This window comes from Curcuma longa, chromosome 12 (genome assembly GCF_044706935.1).
Source record: "Curcuma longa cultivar G26 ecotype Majalengka, Jawa Barat chromosome 12, ITB_CL_G26_1.1, whole genome shotgun sequence".
Taxonomy (NCBI): Eukaryota; Viridiplantae; Streptophyta; class Magnoliopsida; order Zingiberales; family Zingiberaceae; genus Curcuma; species Curcuma longa.
This window is the reverse complement of record NC_133872.1, coordinates 1,320,378-1,336,795: the sequence shown is the minus strand read 5'-3', so window position 1 is coordinate 1,336,795 and position 16,418 is coordinate 1,320,378. Positions and strand designations below refer to the sequence as shown.

Below are 16,418 nucleotides of genomic sequence, written 5' to 3'. Positions count from 1 at the left end.
CCATTTGCCAGAAGTAGTCAGTCCAGCCATGCTGAGTTTGATACTTTATTACTGGAGATTTCATCGAATTCTATATCGGTCATTAAATTAGGGATCGAATCCCAAATCAATTGCTAAAATTAACGATCGAATTCCAATTTGGTCGTTAATTTGCGACCGAATTCGAATTTCGATCGTTAATTTTAGCGACCGATTTTACATTTCGGTCGCTAATGGCTACATTAATATTTTTAAAAAATTACCACAGCATTCCCATGATTATATTTACATACAATCAACATTAAAACTCTTCAGTAAATGATTTAGATATGACAGATAGACAGGTCTATATAATTATCAGCAGTCTCTTATGAATTTGTGATGATGCAACTACTAATTGTGTATAGTTGATGTGCTATGTATATAAAGGAAGATGCTAATCCTTTTAGCTTATACCTGAAAGTTGGTGATATTCTTCCTCAGGATTCAACTACGATCCCAAGTAATGATTACTCAAACTCAGAAGGTGATTTGGATCAAGAAAAGATAAGCGAAAATGATAGGTGAGACATTGGCTTACATTTGCACAGTTTCCATAACTTATCTTGATCTTGCATTTTGTTGAGACAGCCTTGAATCATAAATTGCTCTGTATTATTTACTTTTGTAATTTTAAGTTAGCTTAAAATTTGACAATAAATTAAAATTTTTTGCTTACATTTTCAATATGTTCTTGTGTTTATGTTATTTTAAAATGTTATTTGCAAAAGTCACAAAATCTTGCATTTACTTTGTCTTAGTCGCAAATGAATTTGTGGCTTGTAGATGTGCAGGCCATTTGTAGGCACCCCAATAGTGCTATTTATAATTTGGAACGCTTTATTTATTTATATTTGCAAGATAGTTGCAGATTTTGCTAGGAAGCTAAATGTAGATGACTACTCCTAGTAACTTAGAGTAGTTTCTGCCATGTGGATATATAAAGGTTTGTCTTGCACTTTCACTGTATCTTTATTAGATTATCATCTTCTAACATCTACTGTAATAACTTCTACTGTGCACTGAAAGCATGTTCAAATATTATATGCTAAAGTTATAACGCTGTTGACATTTCTCTTTGTTTTGTTAGAAATCCTTCATTTAGAATTATTGAAACACACTAGATCCTTGGGGCTTCCAGTCAAAGATTACACGTTTGAATCCATGTAACAACACTATTAGAAGTTTGAATACCTATAACAACACTGTTGGGATGCTCTTGCTCCAAACAAGTGGTCAAGATAAAAAAATATTAAAACATGAGAATTATAATTCTAATTATCAGAATATTACACTACAAAAATAATCTCAATTAGCGATCGACATTTTGATCGCTAATCTGTCACTAAATCCGTTTACTCGATCGATTAGCGACCGATTTAAAAAATTGTTAAAAATTCACCGTAATTCAATTTAGCGACCGAATTCAAATTTAATCGCTAATTAACGGCCGAATTCAAATTCGGTCGCTAAATTTAGGGACCAATTTAGGATTCAGTCGCTAAATTTAGCGACCGAAATTCACAATCAGTTGCTAAAAGTAGGGACCGAATCTCAAATCGATCGTTAAAAATAGGGACCGAATTGTAAATCAATTGCTAAATTAGCGATAGAATCCCAAATTGGTCGCTAAAATTTGAGACCGAATCCTAAATCGGTTGTTAAATTAGGGATCGAATACCAAATCGGTCGCTAAAATTAACGACCGAATTCCAATTCGATCGTTAATTTTAACGACCGATTTTACATTTCGATCGCTAATAGCTACATTAATATTTTTAAAAAATTATCACAGCATTCCCATGATTATATTTACATATAATCAATATTAAAACTCTTTGGTAAATGATTTAGATATGACAGACAGACAGGTCCATATAATTATAAGTAGTCCTTTATGAATTTGTGATGATGCAACTACTAGTTGTGTATAGTTGATGTGCTATGTATATAAAGGAAGATGCTAATCCTTTTAGCTTATTCTAGAAAGTTGGTGATATTCTTCCTCAAGATTCAACTACGATCCCAAGTAATGATTACTCAAACTCAAAAGGTGATTTGGATCAAGAAAAGATGAGCGAAAATGATAGGTGAGACATTGGCTTACATTTGCACAGTAATAGTTTTCATAACTTATCTTGATTTTGCATTTTGTTGAGATAGCCTTGAATTATAAATTGCTCTGTATTATTTATTTTTGTAATTTTAAGTTAGCTTAAAATTTGACAATAAATTAAAAATTTTTGCTTACATTTTCAATATGTTCTTGTGTTTATGTTATTTTAAAATGCTATTTGCAAAAGCCACAAAATCTTGCATTTACTTTGTCTTAGTCGCAAATGAATTTGTGGCTTGTAGATGTGCAGGCCATTTGTAGGCACCCCAATAGTGCTATTTATAATTTGGAACGCTTTATTTATTTATATTTGCAAGATAGTTGCAGATTTTGCTAGGAAGCTAAATGTAGATGACTACTCCTAGTAACTCAGAGTAGTTTCTGCCATGTGGATATATAAAGGTTTGTCTTGCACTTCACTGTATCTTTATTAGATTATCATCTTCTAACATCTACTGTAATAACTTCTACTGTGCACTGAAAGCATGTTCAAATACTATATGCTAAAGATATAACGCTGTTGACATTTCTCTTTGTTTTGTTAGAAATCCTTCATTTAGAATTATTGAAACACACTAGATCCTTGGGGCTTCCAGTCAAAGATTAGACGTTTGAATCCATGTAACAACACTATTGAAAGTTTGAATACCTATAACAACACTGTTGGGATACTCTTGCCCCAAACAAGTGGTCAAGATAAAAAAAATATATTAAAACATGAGAATTAGAATTCTAATTATCAGAATATTAATTGTGATTCTTGAATCTCAATAGTGGTTGGAATTTCTATGTTCCATCAACGTTTTTTGCTAGAGTACTTGATCCATTCACATATTATTGTCATGAGAAGTAAACAATGACAGCATGGCACGAGTCTCAATTATTTGTGTTTGCTACATGATGTTATCCTACAAATTGAATACTCATGTTCAATGATAATTTAGCAAAAACCTCCTGATCAATTAAAATCTATTTTGAATCCATCCAAACACAAGATTTGAGATATTTATCAGTGGGAGTTTGTTTAAAATTTCTTTTAGGAATTGTGTCCAAGCATACTACAAAGACATTCAGATTTCAGACAACAAATTTTGGACAAGGCATCAAAGCCTTTGTGCGCCTAGCTGCGTTAAGTTGGCTTGCCTGCGATCACACACACCAACTAAATCTTCAGTGTGGGTATATGGTTCAGCCTAGTTTTAACTCGATTCTGAGCCCTTATATGAGCCTACCCAGCCGAGCCCTATGCCGTAGGTTATTGCACAATCACTACCAACAATGTATCTTAAATGACAATCAGATTAGTTACATCAGTACTGATATAATTTTACCGAGTAGATTAATTAATTAGTTATAATTTGTAAAATTTTTCTGTTCCACCAAATAAGTAGATTCATAATTGAATCATTAAATCTGGGCCTTCACTGTCAAGAGGTTAATGCATAAGATAAAATGATTATATATATATATATTCCTAGCTAATCATCATCAAGTAGCCCGTCTAAAAGGTGGGATATCGAGTTTTCTCCCTCATAATAAATATCATCATGAGGTATGAAATCAATATCAATATGAATCATTAAAATTACACAGATATCATATTGATCGCCACACCTATTTAATTACGAGTAAGTATCCACGAATTCAATGTCATTCATAAAAAATGAAATAACTACGAAGTACCTCCTCAAATTTTTTTTTATTGTTATTTATATGTGTTATGCTTTATCTATGTCTAAAGCATCTACAACGCTAGTTAATAACATCCTTACTAACCCATCCCATATATATTTTTTTATTTTTTTATTTTTTAATTATTAAATTAGAATGTTATAATAGATTAGTGTTGCGGATGCTCTAAATCTATACGAATATAAAAATAGTCTTTACGTGCCTTCAAACATGTGTGAATAGCATTTAATATCATCTCGATTGATTGTGACCATCCCTGATGCTATGTTTACTTCACATAAGGGATGAAGAAAAGAAAAGAATCCCTAGGAAAAATAAATCCAGAAAGAAAATCTCAGTACCTCCAGAGTAAACGGAGGAAAGGATCCACACACGGAGGAAAGGATCCACACACTGTAGCGTTTTCTCTGCCGCGACAAAACAGGCGCAGGGTCTTCTTCCTCCTCGACAAACAGAGGAAAGCATCCCATGCTTCGGCTGAGCACGATCACCGCTGGCAGCGTGGGAGAGAAGTCGCTGGAGGATGCCGCCGGAGGAAGCTTGCTGCCGGAGAGGAAGCTTCCTGCCCCTTTCCCTTTTCCCTTGCATGAGTCGACTGCCGGAGAGGATGTCGCCGGAGGAAGCTTGCTGCCGGAGAGGAAGCTTCCTGCCCCTTCTCCACCTCTACCAGGTGCTTCATCTAGTGTGCCGGCGGCGAGCAGGGGACGGCGGCAGAGGAGAAGAAGAAGAACCGGCGGCAGAGGAGGAGAAAATCGATTGCGCCGGAGGAGAAGAAGGGAAGAATCAGGTGCGGTGCGAGAGGGATTTCACTGAGTAATTTTTATTTTTATTTTTTTCCGTCCGTCCGTAGCTTTCCGCCCAATTTTGGAGTGACGGATTTTGCGGGAGAAATTGATCCGCTGATGGATAGAATTTTCATCATTTCTTAAAAAGTTGTAAAAGTAAACGATGGATGGATACATACGGAAGAAAATTTTCCTTTGATTTACTTTCCATCCTCCCAAGTAAACAGAGCATGAATGTCACTCCATCCAAGGAGCATCGCCGTTCATTCCAGGTCAAACTAGCAATCAGTGCAATAACGACAATAAATATATTTCCATCTTGTAAAGATTTATTTAATTTAGTATCCTGAAAAAACATATATATATATATATATATATATATATATATATATATATATATATCAAATATTGTTGCTGCAATTCATGTTCATCGTCACCTTCTTCCTCAGCACGAGTAAGAGATGCACCGCCATGCCGCAGACGAAGCCCAGCGCCGCGCTCGACCCCACCAACGACACGGCGGTGCAAACGAGCACCACGAACGACTCTGCTTTCGACTTCATGTCCCTCGCCGCCATGGCCAGTTCCACCCCTGCGAATAGCAGCAGTACCCCCAGCAGCCCAACTGGGAACTCCACCAGCAACCGCAGCAGCGATCCTCCAAGCAGCAGCCCCACCGTCGTCTTCACCGCCCCCAGAGCTGCCACGCAACCCCCCGTCCGTCCCCCGAACTTGTACTGCCCAGCCAATCCTCCCGCCCCGTGGCAACACGGCATCGCCCCGAACCAGCACCCTACCAGGTTCATCGCCCCTACCGTCACCGCCACAGACGTCGCCGACGCCGCCCGCTCCTCCCCGAATAGGTCCCCTGTCAGCTTGCACACCGCCACCACCGAGTTCAGCAGCGACAGCGGCAGCTGCGGCACCGCGCCCTTCACGAGCCCGTCCCTCCACGCACGCCGCGAGATCTTCACCACGTGCATCCGTGACGGGCCGATCTTGAGCTCCCCCGCCGCGCTCGGCTTCCTTATCACCGCCAAAACCAAGCCGAGCACGAACACGAGCACTGCGGACGGGATCGAGAACAAGACCCTCGTCACCCAAATTTTTCTAGAGCTTTTCCGCCCATTACCGTCACCTGTTCGACCAATTTCCGCAGAGAGATTCTCCTCCTGCTCCTGCTCCTCCATTTCCCCTGCCCCGTTGACGATGACGATGAAGACTGCGGCGGCGATGGCGAGCACTAGACCATCGAGACCGAACCACGGCCTCTGTCCGAGCGACTTTCCCTTGCCGAGGTCCTGGCTGTTGCGGACGTACTTGACGGCCGCGATGGCGAAGGCAAGGCCTTGGCTTAACTGAATCCCGCGCACGATTGGGAGCGGAATGAGGCGGTACACGACGTCCATGAGACGGGTGGCGCCGAGGAAGAACACGACGGAGGAGGTGCAGATTCCCGCGGCCATGATCTCAGGAATTCCGAAGGAAGGGTTGGAGATGGAGACGGCGGCGATGGACTTCATGGGCTGGACGGGCATGGGCACCCCGTAGATGACGCCAGTGATGATGTTGTAGGCGCCGGTGAAGATGAGGGTCGTGCCAAGGTCAAGGTCCCTGGCGAGGGCCAGGGCGAGCACGATAGGGATGTAAGTACCGAGGTCGCCCATGGCGCCGTTGATCTCGGCCCAGATCGACTGGAAATGGAGGTTCGAGCGGGCCTTCGCCAGAAGGCCAGCGACGCATCGACTGCTGGGGGCTTCCTCCCAGGCGGCGGCGGAGGCGGCTGAGGCGGCGGAGGACATGCTATACGAAGGTGTGATCTCTGTTCCTGTCTCTCGTATGTTCATGGGTTATTTGTTTTACAAGTTGTAGATTTATTAAAATATCTAAACATTTAATATTATTATTTTCCCCTGCATCTCATTTAAAATAAACAAAGAAATTGTTTTTCTATTAAAATATTTTATTTTATTCACTGTAAATGCCGATGACATTAATTTTCAACCCCACATGTTAATGTCGAACTGTCATGCACGATCGATAGTTTAACAAAATAGTCGACCAACTTGCACCATGCAAATATAGAAATTATTTAGACATTTTAAAAAAGTGCACTTTTCTATATGAGACATTTTTATCAAACTGAGTGCCCCCCGATTGAAGCGCCGAACTTGCCTACCAATCCTGCAAAAGCATCTCCGATAATGGGAACTGGAGCTCTTTAAGAGCTCATCTGCGGTCCTATCGTGTCATATAACGCCGTGCAAAAGGAAATCATTCATTTCTTTTCTATCAAAATTATATATATATATATATATATAATAAAATATTGTATTGTACATCCCTGTATAAATACTCTCTCAGTAATCAGTGTTAATTTTGTTATTTTTTTAAAAAATTTAATGTTTAGATTAAAAGGAGTAAAAATTAAAAAAAAAATTAATACCAGATGATTTTGGATGAATATATAAGGTAATAAAGTTCTATATATATAATTGATAAAATATAATTAAAATTTAAATCTATGTATTGTTAACGTTAAATGGCATTAATAATTAAAAAATAAATTACATAAATACGGTAAGTACATCAAATAAAAGATAAATTATAATAATATATAAAAATCAACTTAAATACAAACCATACCATGCATCTCTTTAAATTTTTTTTCAAATATTTCTTGTGTATATGAAGTTGTCTCAGTCATCTCATTAGTATGCTTCATAAGAATTTTATAATTCTTATGAAAGGCCTTGACTTCTTGTAAAATTGATTTTTACAGTCGAAAATTTTTGAATATTTTATCAATTTTTGTGGTTGATTTGTTTAATTTTATTGCTCTCTTTGACTTTTGCCCTTCCTCTTCATTGTCTTTTCCCCTATAAACGAATGTAGATTTCAGAGTCCACATCAACATTCAATACTTGTATCGAGATTTGATGTAGAAGTGTACTCTTCTTATTCGGATGTTCTTGTCTTCTTGTTATAGTGATCATTAACTAATTGTGTAGTATATTTCTCACTCTTTAAGAACCCTTCACACATGCATATACTTGAAGTTTTTATTATTGTTGTTGGATTTTCATATTTTTGATGCATTCTCTTACACATTCTCGTCATTCTAACCACTTTGACGATAAATATAAAAATTATTATAATTTACAAAAAAATTCATTCACCATTGGCACTAACTTATAGTAATGTAATTTTAGCAGTTTTAAAATTCTAGGTATAGTTCTAGTAAGCCGATGCTTGTTGTAGTAATCAATGATACGTTTCCAAAATACCAATGACTACGTCGACATTGATAGTGACCCATTATTTTGCAAGGATTATGTTTTCATTGAGAGATCAAATTGATCATTTCGAGTCATCTATCTCTAGTACATAAGATGGTGTTTCAGGTTCTTTATTGCTGATAGATGCATCGATACTAGTCCATGGTTGATAAAGAGAAAATATGTATGGTAGAGATGACATTTCAAATTGACTACCCATGATTGATTAATCTTGGGGTGGATACATATCTTGCGGTGGATACATATCAAATGGAATTGGGGCGATATTACTCGGATTCGTCGAAAAATTATGAAAACTTTTAAAATTTAAAAATTTATAAAATATTATAGAACATATGAAATATTTTATCATTGAAATTTTATCATCGGGTGATAAAAAAAAATTAAGAATATTAGATATATACGAGTATTTTGGAATGATATGTTTCTTCCTATTTAGAGAATTTAAAAGATTTATAAAAAACATTAAATTTTCATAAATCTCAAATGATGAAAATAACAAATGAACAGAAGAAAAGAGTAGAAAATGATAGGGCGAAGAGAAAAAAAAATGAAGATAGATACATATATTTTTTAAAAATAATTAATGATTGAATAACGGTTAAATAATTAATCGTTGAACAGCAACTGATTTTATCAATTAAAATTTTTTAATAAATATTAGCGGCTCCTCAAATGGAGAGCCGCTCCCTAACTTTACAGGAATGGGAAGGAGCTCTGTTTTTCTAGCCGTCCATTGTGGATGCCCAGAAGCCAAATAGAACGCTGAACTTTGGACCCCCTTTTTATCGTCAAACTGTTGACCAAAATTATAAGAGGAACATTGCATCTTATCAAGTATTTTGGTCAAAAGAATCTGAAGCTTAAAAATCATATAGCCACTATTGCATTCTTACTGGTCTTCTAATTTTTTTTTTTATCCCTTTTATTCATTTTTCTCAAAACGGTTTAATGGCCAAAATGATTTATGATTGAGCTCCAATTATTTTTAACGTAGAGCTCTTTCATTTATGATCGAGCTCCAAAAACCATGAGCACATCCAGGCAGCCTTTGCGCTTTCCAAAAGGCATTTGCGCTCGACCATCCCTTTGCCCTTAGCTTTATTTGCCTTTTTTGCTATCCATATTCCATAATTTAATCTCATGCATCAAGGATGTCATTTTTATAGTTAATCAGATATTTATAAATTAATTTTTTTAATACGAGGATAATTTTAGAATGTTGATTATGAAATGACACATCATTGGTACTTCTCGATTTATACTAATGATTTGATAAAAATTCGTACTTCTCGATTTATAGTAATGATTTGATAAAATTTTTTATTGAGTCGAGTCATCACTCTCAGAATTAATTCATTCAAAAAAAAATTGAATAATTAGATCAATTTTTTTTTTTAATTTGATAACAAACAAAAATTGTCGCACGTCTTAATATTTTTGGTACACCTAATTGCTATTAAATATCATTATTGTCATTCTTTTCTAAGGATTAGGTAGTTCATTTTAATATTTTAGTCTATTTAATTAATTATTTGATCATATCTTACTTCATCATAGGATGTCAATTCGGATGGATTAAATGAATTCAGATCGGATTAAAATAAAATATTATTAAAAAATTTTAATTCAAATCTTACTTGAATTCAAATTTAATCTAAAATTCTAAACTCGAACGTATATAACCCAACCCATCCGAATAATTAAAAAAACTACTTTTATTATTTTATTTAATAATTTTTTATTTTTATCTTAATATTTTATCACCCTTATATTAATATTACATAAAAATAACTTAATTTTTAAAATAAAATTTAATTTAACTTAAAAAAATCTTTTAGACCCTAAATTTAAGTCAATTCGAACTTGAATCTGAATCCGAATTCGAACCCAATTGATGCAGGAGCATCCAAAGATTTTTATTATTAATTTTGATAATTTTTATTTTCAGAATTTTTGATATTTAGAGTAGTTTTGAAAAGTTCTATTTTTTGTATTTTTAGAATTTTTTTTAAATCCGTTTAGGATTTTTAAGATTGAGTCTGATAAGAAATTTTCCTTTTTGGCAAAACCCTAGAAACGGCGCTGTTTTTATAAGGCGGCTTTCTATCTCGTTTGAGTTGATGTTTAGGGAGGAAGTTTTCGTTTAATAATATTTTCGGCAATTGTTTTATTTCCCTTCTCAATCCTCCTCCAATCTTCCGCCTTCGAAATAATCGCTATTCCGCCCGGCGTCAGTTGGTATCAGAGCGCATCAGATCCGATGGAGGGCCGTCGTGGTCGTGGACGTGGCGATTGTGGTCGCATTCATCAGGTTCCGATAGAGGAAGCTCGTACCGTGCAAGAGGAGACAATTGAGGATTTGCGGAGGCAAGTCACAAAATTAACCCAGCGTCTGGTAACGAAGGGTTTTGAAGATCGAATGAGTTATGACCGTGCTTCTGATTCTGTATCTACCTTTGACAATCCTTACCACCACCCTGATAGGGTTGCGGATCGTCGAGGTCGAGAAGAACGATATGTAGACTTCGGTTTTCAAATTGATTTACCTGAGTTTTCAGGAACTTTTCAAGCAGAAGAATTCGTTGATTGGCTCAACGAAATAGAAAGTATTTTTGATTACAATGAGGTGCCTGATCGAATGAAAGTAAAGTTGGTTATCATCCAACTTAAGGGCCGAGCATTTGCTTGGTGGAAACAACTACGACGCTCACGAGAGAAACAAGGCAAGACCAAAATTACCGACTGGGAGAAAATGAAGAAAAAGATGAAGAGTTATTTTCTTCCTTTCGACTATACTCAGACGGTGTTTCAACGATATCAGACGTTGAGGCAGGATGCAAGATCAGTCAATGATCCCACGAAGGAGTTTTATCAGTTGATTGAAGGATTTGGGATCAACCACCCCACCACCTACAACTTCAAAAGAACACCGACTCTGCAACACCTCTATGTCCCCCCTTCCTCCTACGACGATGAGGACAACCATGAAGATGAGGACCTCGATAACATCGAGTATGATCAATCCTACTCTCTTGATCGTCCGATCACAGGAGGTGATGAAGATGATGACAAAATCGAAATATTTGGTGATCCAGTTTATGACGATGCTGACGAAGAAGAGATAGACCTGGACGAAGCATTGATCGAAGACCAGAAGCTCACTTTGTCCGACGGCAATCAGCAACATGGATCATCTATCGATGAAGTTCGAATCTCCATTGCCTCACCTTGCATTGATTCGGCAGCCCAATTCATTCAACACGAAGAAAATAAGACCGAGTTAATTGGAGATCCAATATATGACAAGGTACTTTATGATGATAAATTTGTCAATGAAGATGGTGACTATGTGTTGCAGGTTTTGAACACTGAGAATTCCCTCAATGGAGACACCGTTGTCAGAAAAGAGCTCCTATGTTCAAGTTTTGTTCAAAATGATGAAGGTGTCAATAAAATTGGTGTGGATCTTCAAATTCAGGAAGAAGTACAACAACCACCTAGAGATTTGACTGAGTTAATATCAGAGGATCTTCCTCCTATTCCACCACTTACACGACGACTTTTGATTCATCAGCACTTAAAGATATTTTATTTTGAAGACACTATCTTGAACTCAAGGATGAGTTCTTTTCAACTTAGGTCCTTTGATGCAGGAGCATCTAGCAATATGATTAGTTTATGTCTTCCGATACAACTATATCCCCCTTTGAGCTGTGATGAGAAGAAATCGAGACTATCAATCTCTCTTTTGGGTTTTGAAGAAGGACGATTGAGGCTACCAAAAAGGAAGATGATCAACCCGTGGTCTCCTGATGTCATATTTGTCAGCGGATCGATAAAGATTTCTAAAGCCCAGCAACCAATTAATTTTATTAATTTGGTGTAAGACGATCTTCTTCCGGGGCGACCACCTGACACTACTTTAAACTCGAGGACGAGTTTCTTTCAACCTGGGGCGACTGATGCAGGAGCATCCAAAGATTTTTATTATTAATTTTGATAATTTTTATTTTCAGAGTTTTTGGTATTTAGAGTAGTTTTGAAAAGTTCTATTTTTGTATTTTTAGAATTTTTTAAAATCCGTTTAGGATTTTTAAGATTGAGTCTGTTAAGAAATTTTCCTTTTTATAAGGAATCTTTCTTTTAGAGTTTGTTAAGAATTTTTTTTTTTTATAAGGAATTTTTCTTAGAGTTTGGGTCTATATAAACATATTATGAGTTGATGTTTAAGGAGGAAGTTTTCGGTTTAATAATAATTTCGGCAATGCCGTTTATTTTCCTATCTCTTGTTATTCTTTCGAATTAACAGGTTTTAGAAGATTGTTTCCGACGTTCGCAGTCGAACCTACGGATTCAATATTGCCCCCGGGATAATCGCTATCCCGCCCGGCGTCACCAATCCAAATTTAATTCAATCCAAAACTCGAACTCAATCTGAATCCGATCCAAACTTAAAAATCCTCAATCCTAATATGATTTTCTTCGGATCGGATCGGATCGGATTAACGGATCAATCCACTTTTGGCACTCCTACTCCATCATACTTTAATTAATTAATTAATTAACTGATTCAAATAGTTTTAAAAAAATCCACTCTGAAATAGATTAGTAGTTAACTTCGTGACAAGCATCTGACTTCTAGATTACCTAGCTAGCGTCGCCAATGTTTCTACAAATATAAAAAGAAATAAAGTAATTCTTCGGTTCTTCCGGTCGTTTATCATCATCTATGCCAACTTTGATTTTTGTAGCTAATCCTATGGAGTTAAACTAATTAAATCAAAATTTATTACTAAAAATTTAATTTATTTCGCTAAATTATATTCGATTAGCCTGCAGTTCCAACGATACTAATCCAATAATAATAATTGTGATGCTTGTATAAAAATAATAATTATGATATCAATAATAATACATGTACTATATATCTCTTGAGAGTTGAGAAGCAAGAATCCGGGGTATGGGCCATCGTTTGAATAATTAATGATGCATCTTTAAATTTATTTAATTTATTTGATGAATAAAGGTCGGATTCATCCCCTCCAAAAATTAATCAGTATATATACACATGCGAGTATGATATATTGCACGTCTTCCCGTGCATATAGCATCTGCAAATGAATGCACACGTCGGTAGTGTTCGAAAATGATCCCGATGTCCTGTCCACTAGTCGTAGACATATGTCATGCACGAGAAGATATGTAAGGTATTATTATTATTATATATACTATTAAGTAAAAAAAATTTAAAATAAAAAAAATAGTTGCTTGTCCCATTATTATCCCGCATTTCTTATTCGACATGTCAGTGAATAATTAATTTTTTTATTTAAAACTTGTTTATACTTAATACTAACCCAATTCTTAAACACTAAAAAAAGAAATTTTAAACTAAAAAAAATAAAAATTAAAAAAAATATTTACTATTTTAGATGGCCAGAACACATATAAATAAAAGGTAGGGACCATTGACTTCTATCTCAAGCTGATGGACAAGCCATCTTATGTGGTTAGCCACCCGATAAAAGATTCTCCCGGTCCGATATTTATTATCTAGATGTTCAACTAAATATACTTATATTAGTTCAACAACTTTGTTCAATTTCGGATACAAAATAATCTAAATACTATTTTTTTAAAAATCTTAGGAGAATATCATTCTCATTGTTTTATTCTTTAGAATTTGTTGGATTTTTTTAAGATAACTTTTTAATTGATCAAACAACTAATATATGAGATTCTAACCTCATTTATATATTAATGATACTAGTTATTCTTCCTAATAAAATTAGATAGATCAATTTAAAAACTAAATTGATTTTTTTTTAGAAATTAATAAAGAACTCTACGCTATTATATAATTTTTTTTACATACTCTAAAAATATAATAAGTGTTTGTTCAACACTCTTCAAGTTGATGAATCAAAATTTTCTATTCCTAACTTGAATACAATACTTTGAGTGTATATATATATATATATATATATATATATCATAAAAAAGTGATTTTTCTCCCTCCGAACGTTACAGTATTATCATGAGTCTCATAGTAAGATATAGATAGATAAATCAGATCCCAAATTGAAAAGTATTATATGATCAATGGAATTGAGAATAACAAAATAAGTGTGGAACCGTTGGAATGACGGATTCTACTTTTTACTGAAAATGGAATAACAAAATAGACAACACATTCATAAATTTTATATTACACGGCAATTATAAATCAACCAACTCATATGGTCGACAAATGATTGTGCATCTTATAAGATAAATTTGAAAGGAATTATTCAATGTTATCGACCACCACCATTCTAGAGGCGAGGGCGAGATCATGAGGTGTTAGGTGACCAAATCAAAGATAGACGACATCTCAACAGAAGGAGGCTATTATGGAAAATCGACTAAGAGTGTCTAGGACTTCAAATGGTGGTTCACGAAAGGAAGCACCATGTCCCTCTTACCTTAAAAGGGTGTAGTCCCATCCAATGTGGTATGGGATATAAGAATGTAAACATATCGTATTTATGGTAATTGACAAAAAATAAAATAAAAAGGAAGAATAACAAGTTTTAAATAAAGTATTAAGAAGAATAGGAACAAGATCACTCTTATTTGCTATAATTTTGTTTTTGTTTTCAGTTTCTTTTAAAAAAATTGCCCATCGACTATTGTTTATATATGGAACTTTACGTAAGTTTAATCATATAAACATCTTATAAAATTCTAATAATTTATAGTTTATTAAAATATGTTATACAAGACTTTCATGTATTGTCAAACCAAAGCATTTAATAATTCATCATTGTCTAGGAAAGTAATTAATTTATTATTAGTACTCAAAGGTGTAAATCGTCCGTGAGCTATTCGAATTTTGATTTTAAAAAATTTATTTGATTAAGTTAATAAAGAGTCTAATTTCAAACTCAAATATATTATTAAATCGAACTTAAATTTAATAATATTTGATTCATAAATTTACGAATATATTCATTTAAAAGTTTGTGAATGTGTTGGAAACTCAAGAACATAATTGTTGAATATTACATAAATTATAAATATTATAAGTTAACGAGTCGAATTTGAATAAAGTTCGTTTAACTTTTTAAACAAATTTTTTTAAATCAAACATGAATTATTTAATTATTATAAACTTAAACTTAAGAATTAAAGTTTGAATTGAACTCGAACCAAAGGATTAAAATTCGAATTGAACTTGAACTCGAAGTTAAGGAAAAACGAATCAAGTCAAACTCGAATCGCTTACCGTTCGACTCAGATTCGATTGAATCACACCCCTATTAGTAATATACAGGCCCGGCTTTAGGCATAGGCGGGTAAGGCCTATGCCTAGGGCCCAGGATTAAAAGGGGCCCAAAAAAATTTAAATTATTTAGGGATAATAAATAATAAATGGTTAAAATCCGATCAAATCTTGCCGCGTCCCGATACCGATATCCCCTTTATCTCCCCTCTCCTCGATTCGACGCGTTCTCCTTCTCCTCGTTCGACAAGTTCTCCCGTTCTCTCAACGCCGATCTCGCGACAGCCGTTCGACTCTTCATCTCCTGCCGTCTGCCGACGCGATCTCCCCGTTTTCCTCGCCGACGCCGGCGAAACCTCTTCTTCGACGCGAGGGCCCCTGAGGCGCAAGACAGCACGGAGCACCTCCGTCCGGTCCGTTCGACGAGCCCTCTTCTAGTCTTCTTCGACGGTTTTCCTCGCCGACGCCGGCGAAACCTCGAGGCTCGCCGCTCGCCCCTCTGGCCGTCTTCCTCGCCGGCGAAACCGCGAGGCTCGCCGCCTCGCCCCTCTGGCCGTCTTCCTCCGTTCCTCGCCGGTGAAACCGCGACTCCGCGAGGCTTCAAGCTCGCCCCTCTGGCCGTCTTCCTCGCCGGCGAAACTGCGAGGCTCGCCGGCCGCCGCTCGCCCTTCAGCCCTCTGGCCAGTGGCCCTCTTCTTCAATCTTCGACCATCTTCCTCGCCGGCGAAACCGAGAGGGCCTCGCCCCTCTGGTCGAGTGGTCTGTGGTCGTCTTCTTCGGATTGCTGTTTACAGTTCGTCTGATTGCTGTTTACTCAAACAGTCAAGGCGATCCGGTAGTTTCTTTTACTTTTTTCAATATTATTGTTGTTGAGATTTAGCTTTTAGATAGTAATTTTTTGTGTTTGATCCAGCTGTTCTACGAGTCTTTTGACGAATCGTTCGAGGGCAGTGGATCGTTTGACGGACTACCAAGGTAAATTATTTCTATTTATTTTTAATTGTTAGTAGATAGTTCATTATTAAAGTAAATATTTATTTCTGTTCTATTATTAATTGTTAGTAGATAGTTCATTATTAGAGTAAATAAATATTTATTTCTGTTCTATTATTAATTGTTAGTAGATAGTTCATTATTAGAGTAAATAAATATTTATTTCTGTTCTATTATTAATTGTTAGTAGATAGTTCATTATTAGAATAAATATTTATCTTTCAATTTCTATTATTATTTAAATATAA

At 35.7% G+C, this 16,418-nt stretch overlaps 1 protein-coding gene across 1 annotated transcript; it reads right to left on the bottom strand.

The window, feature by feature from the left end:
• Positions 1-5,012: 5,012 nt before the first annotated feature.
• LOC141842648 (molybdate transporter 1) lies at positions 5,013-6,458 on the bottom strand. The gene has a single exon (XM_074730691.1). The coding sequence runs from the start codon at positions 6,456-6,458 to the stop codon at positions 5,013-5,015; it is 1,446 nt and encodes a 481-aa protein (XP_074586792.1).
• Positions 6,459-16,418: the final 9,960 nt, after the last annotated feature.

Excerpts from the sequence above, each read along its gene's own strand:
- LOC141842648 (XM_074730691.1), bottom strand. The coding sequence starts at position 6,458 with ATGAACATACGAGAGACAGGAACAGAGATCACACCTTCGTATAGCATG.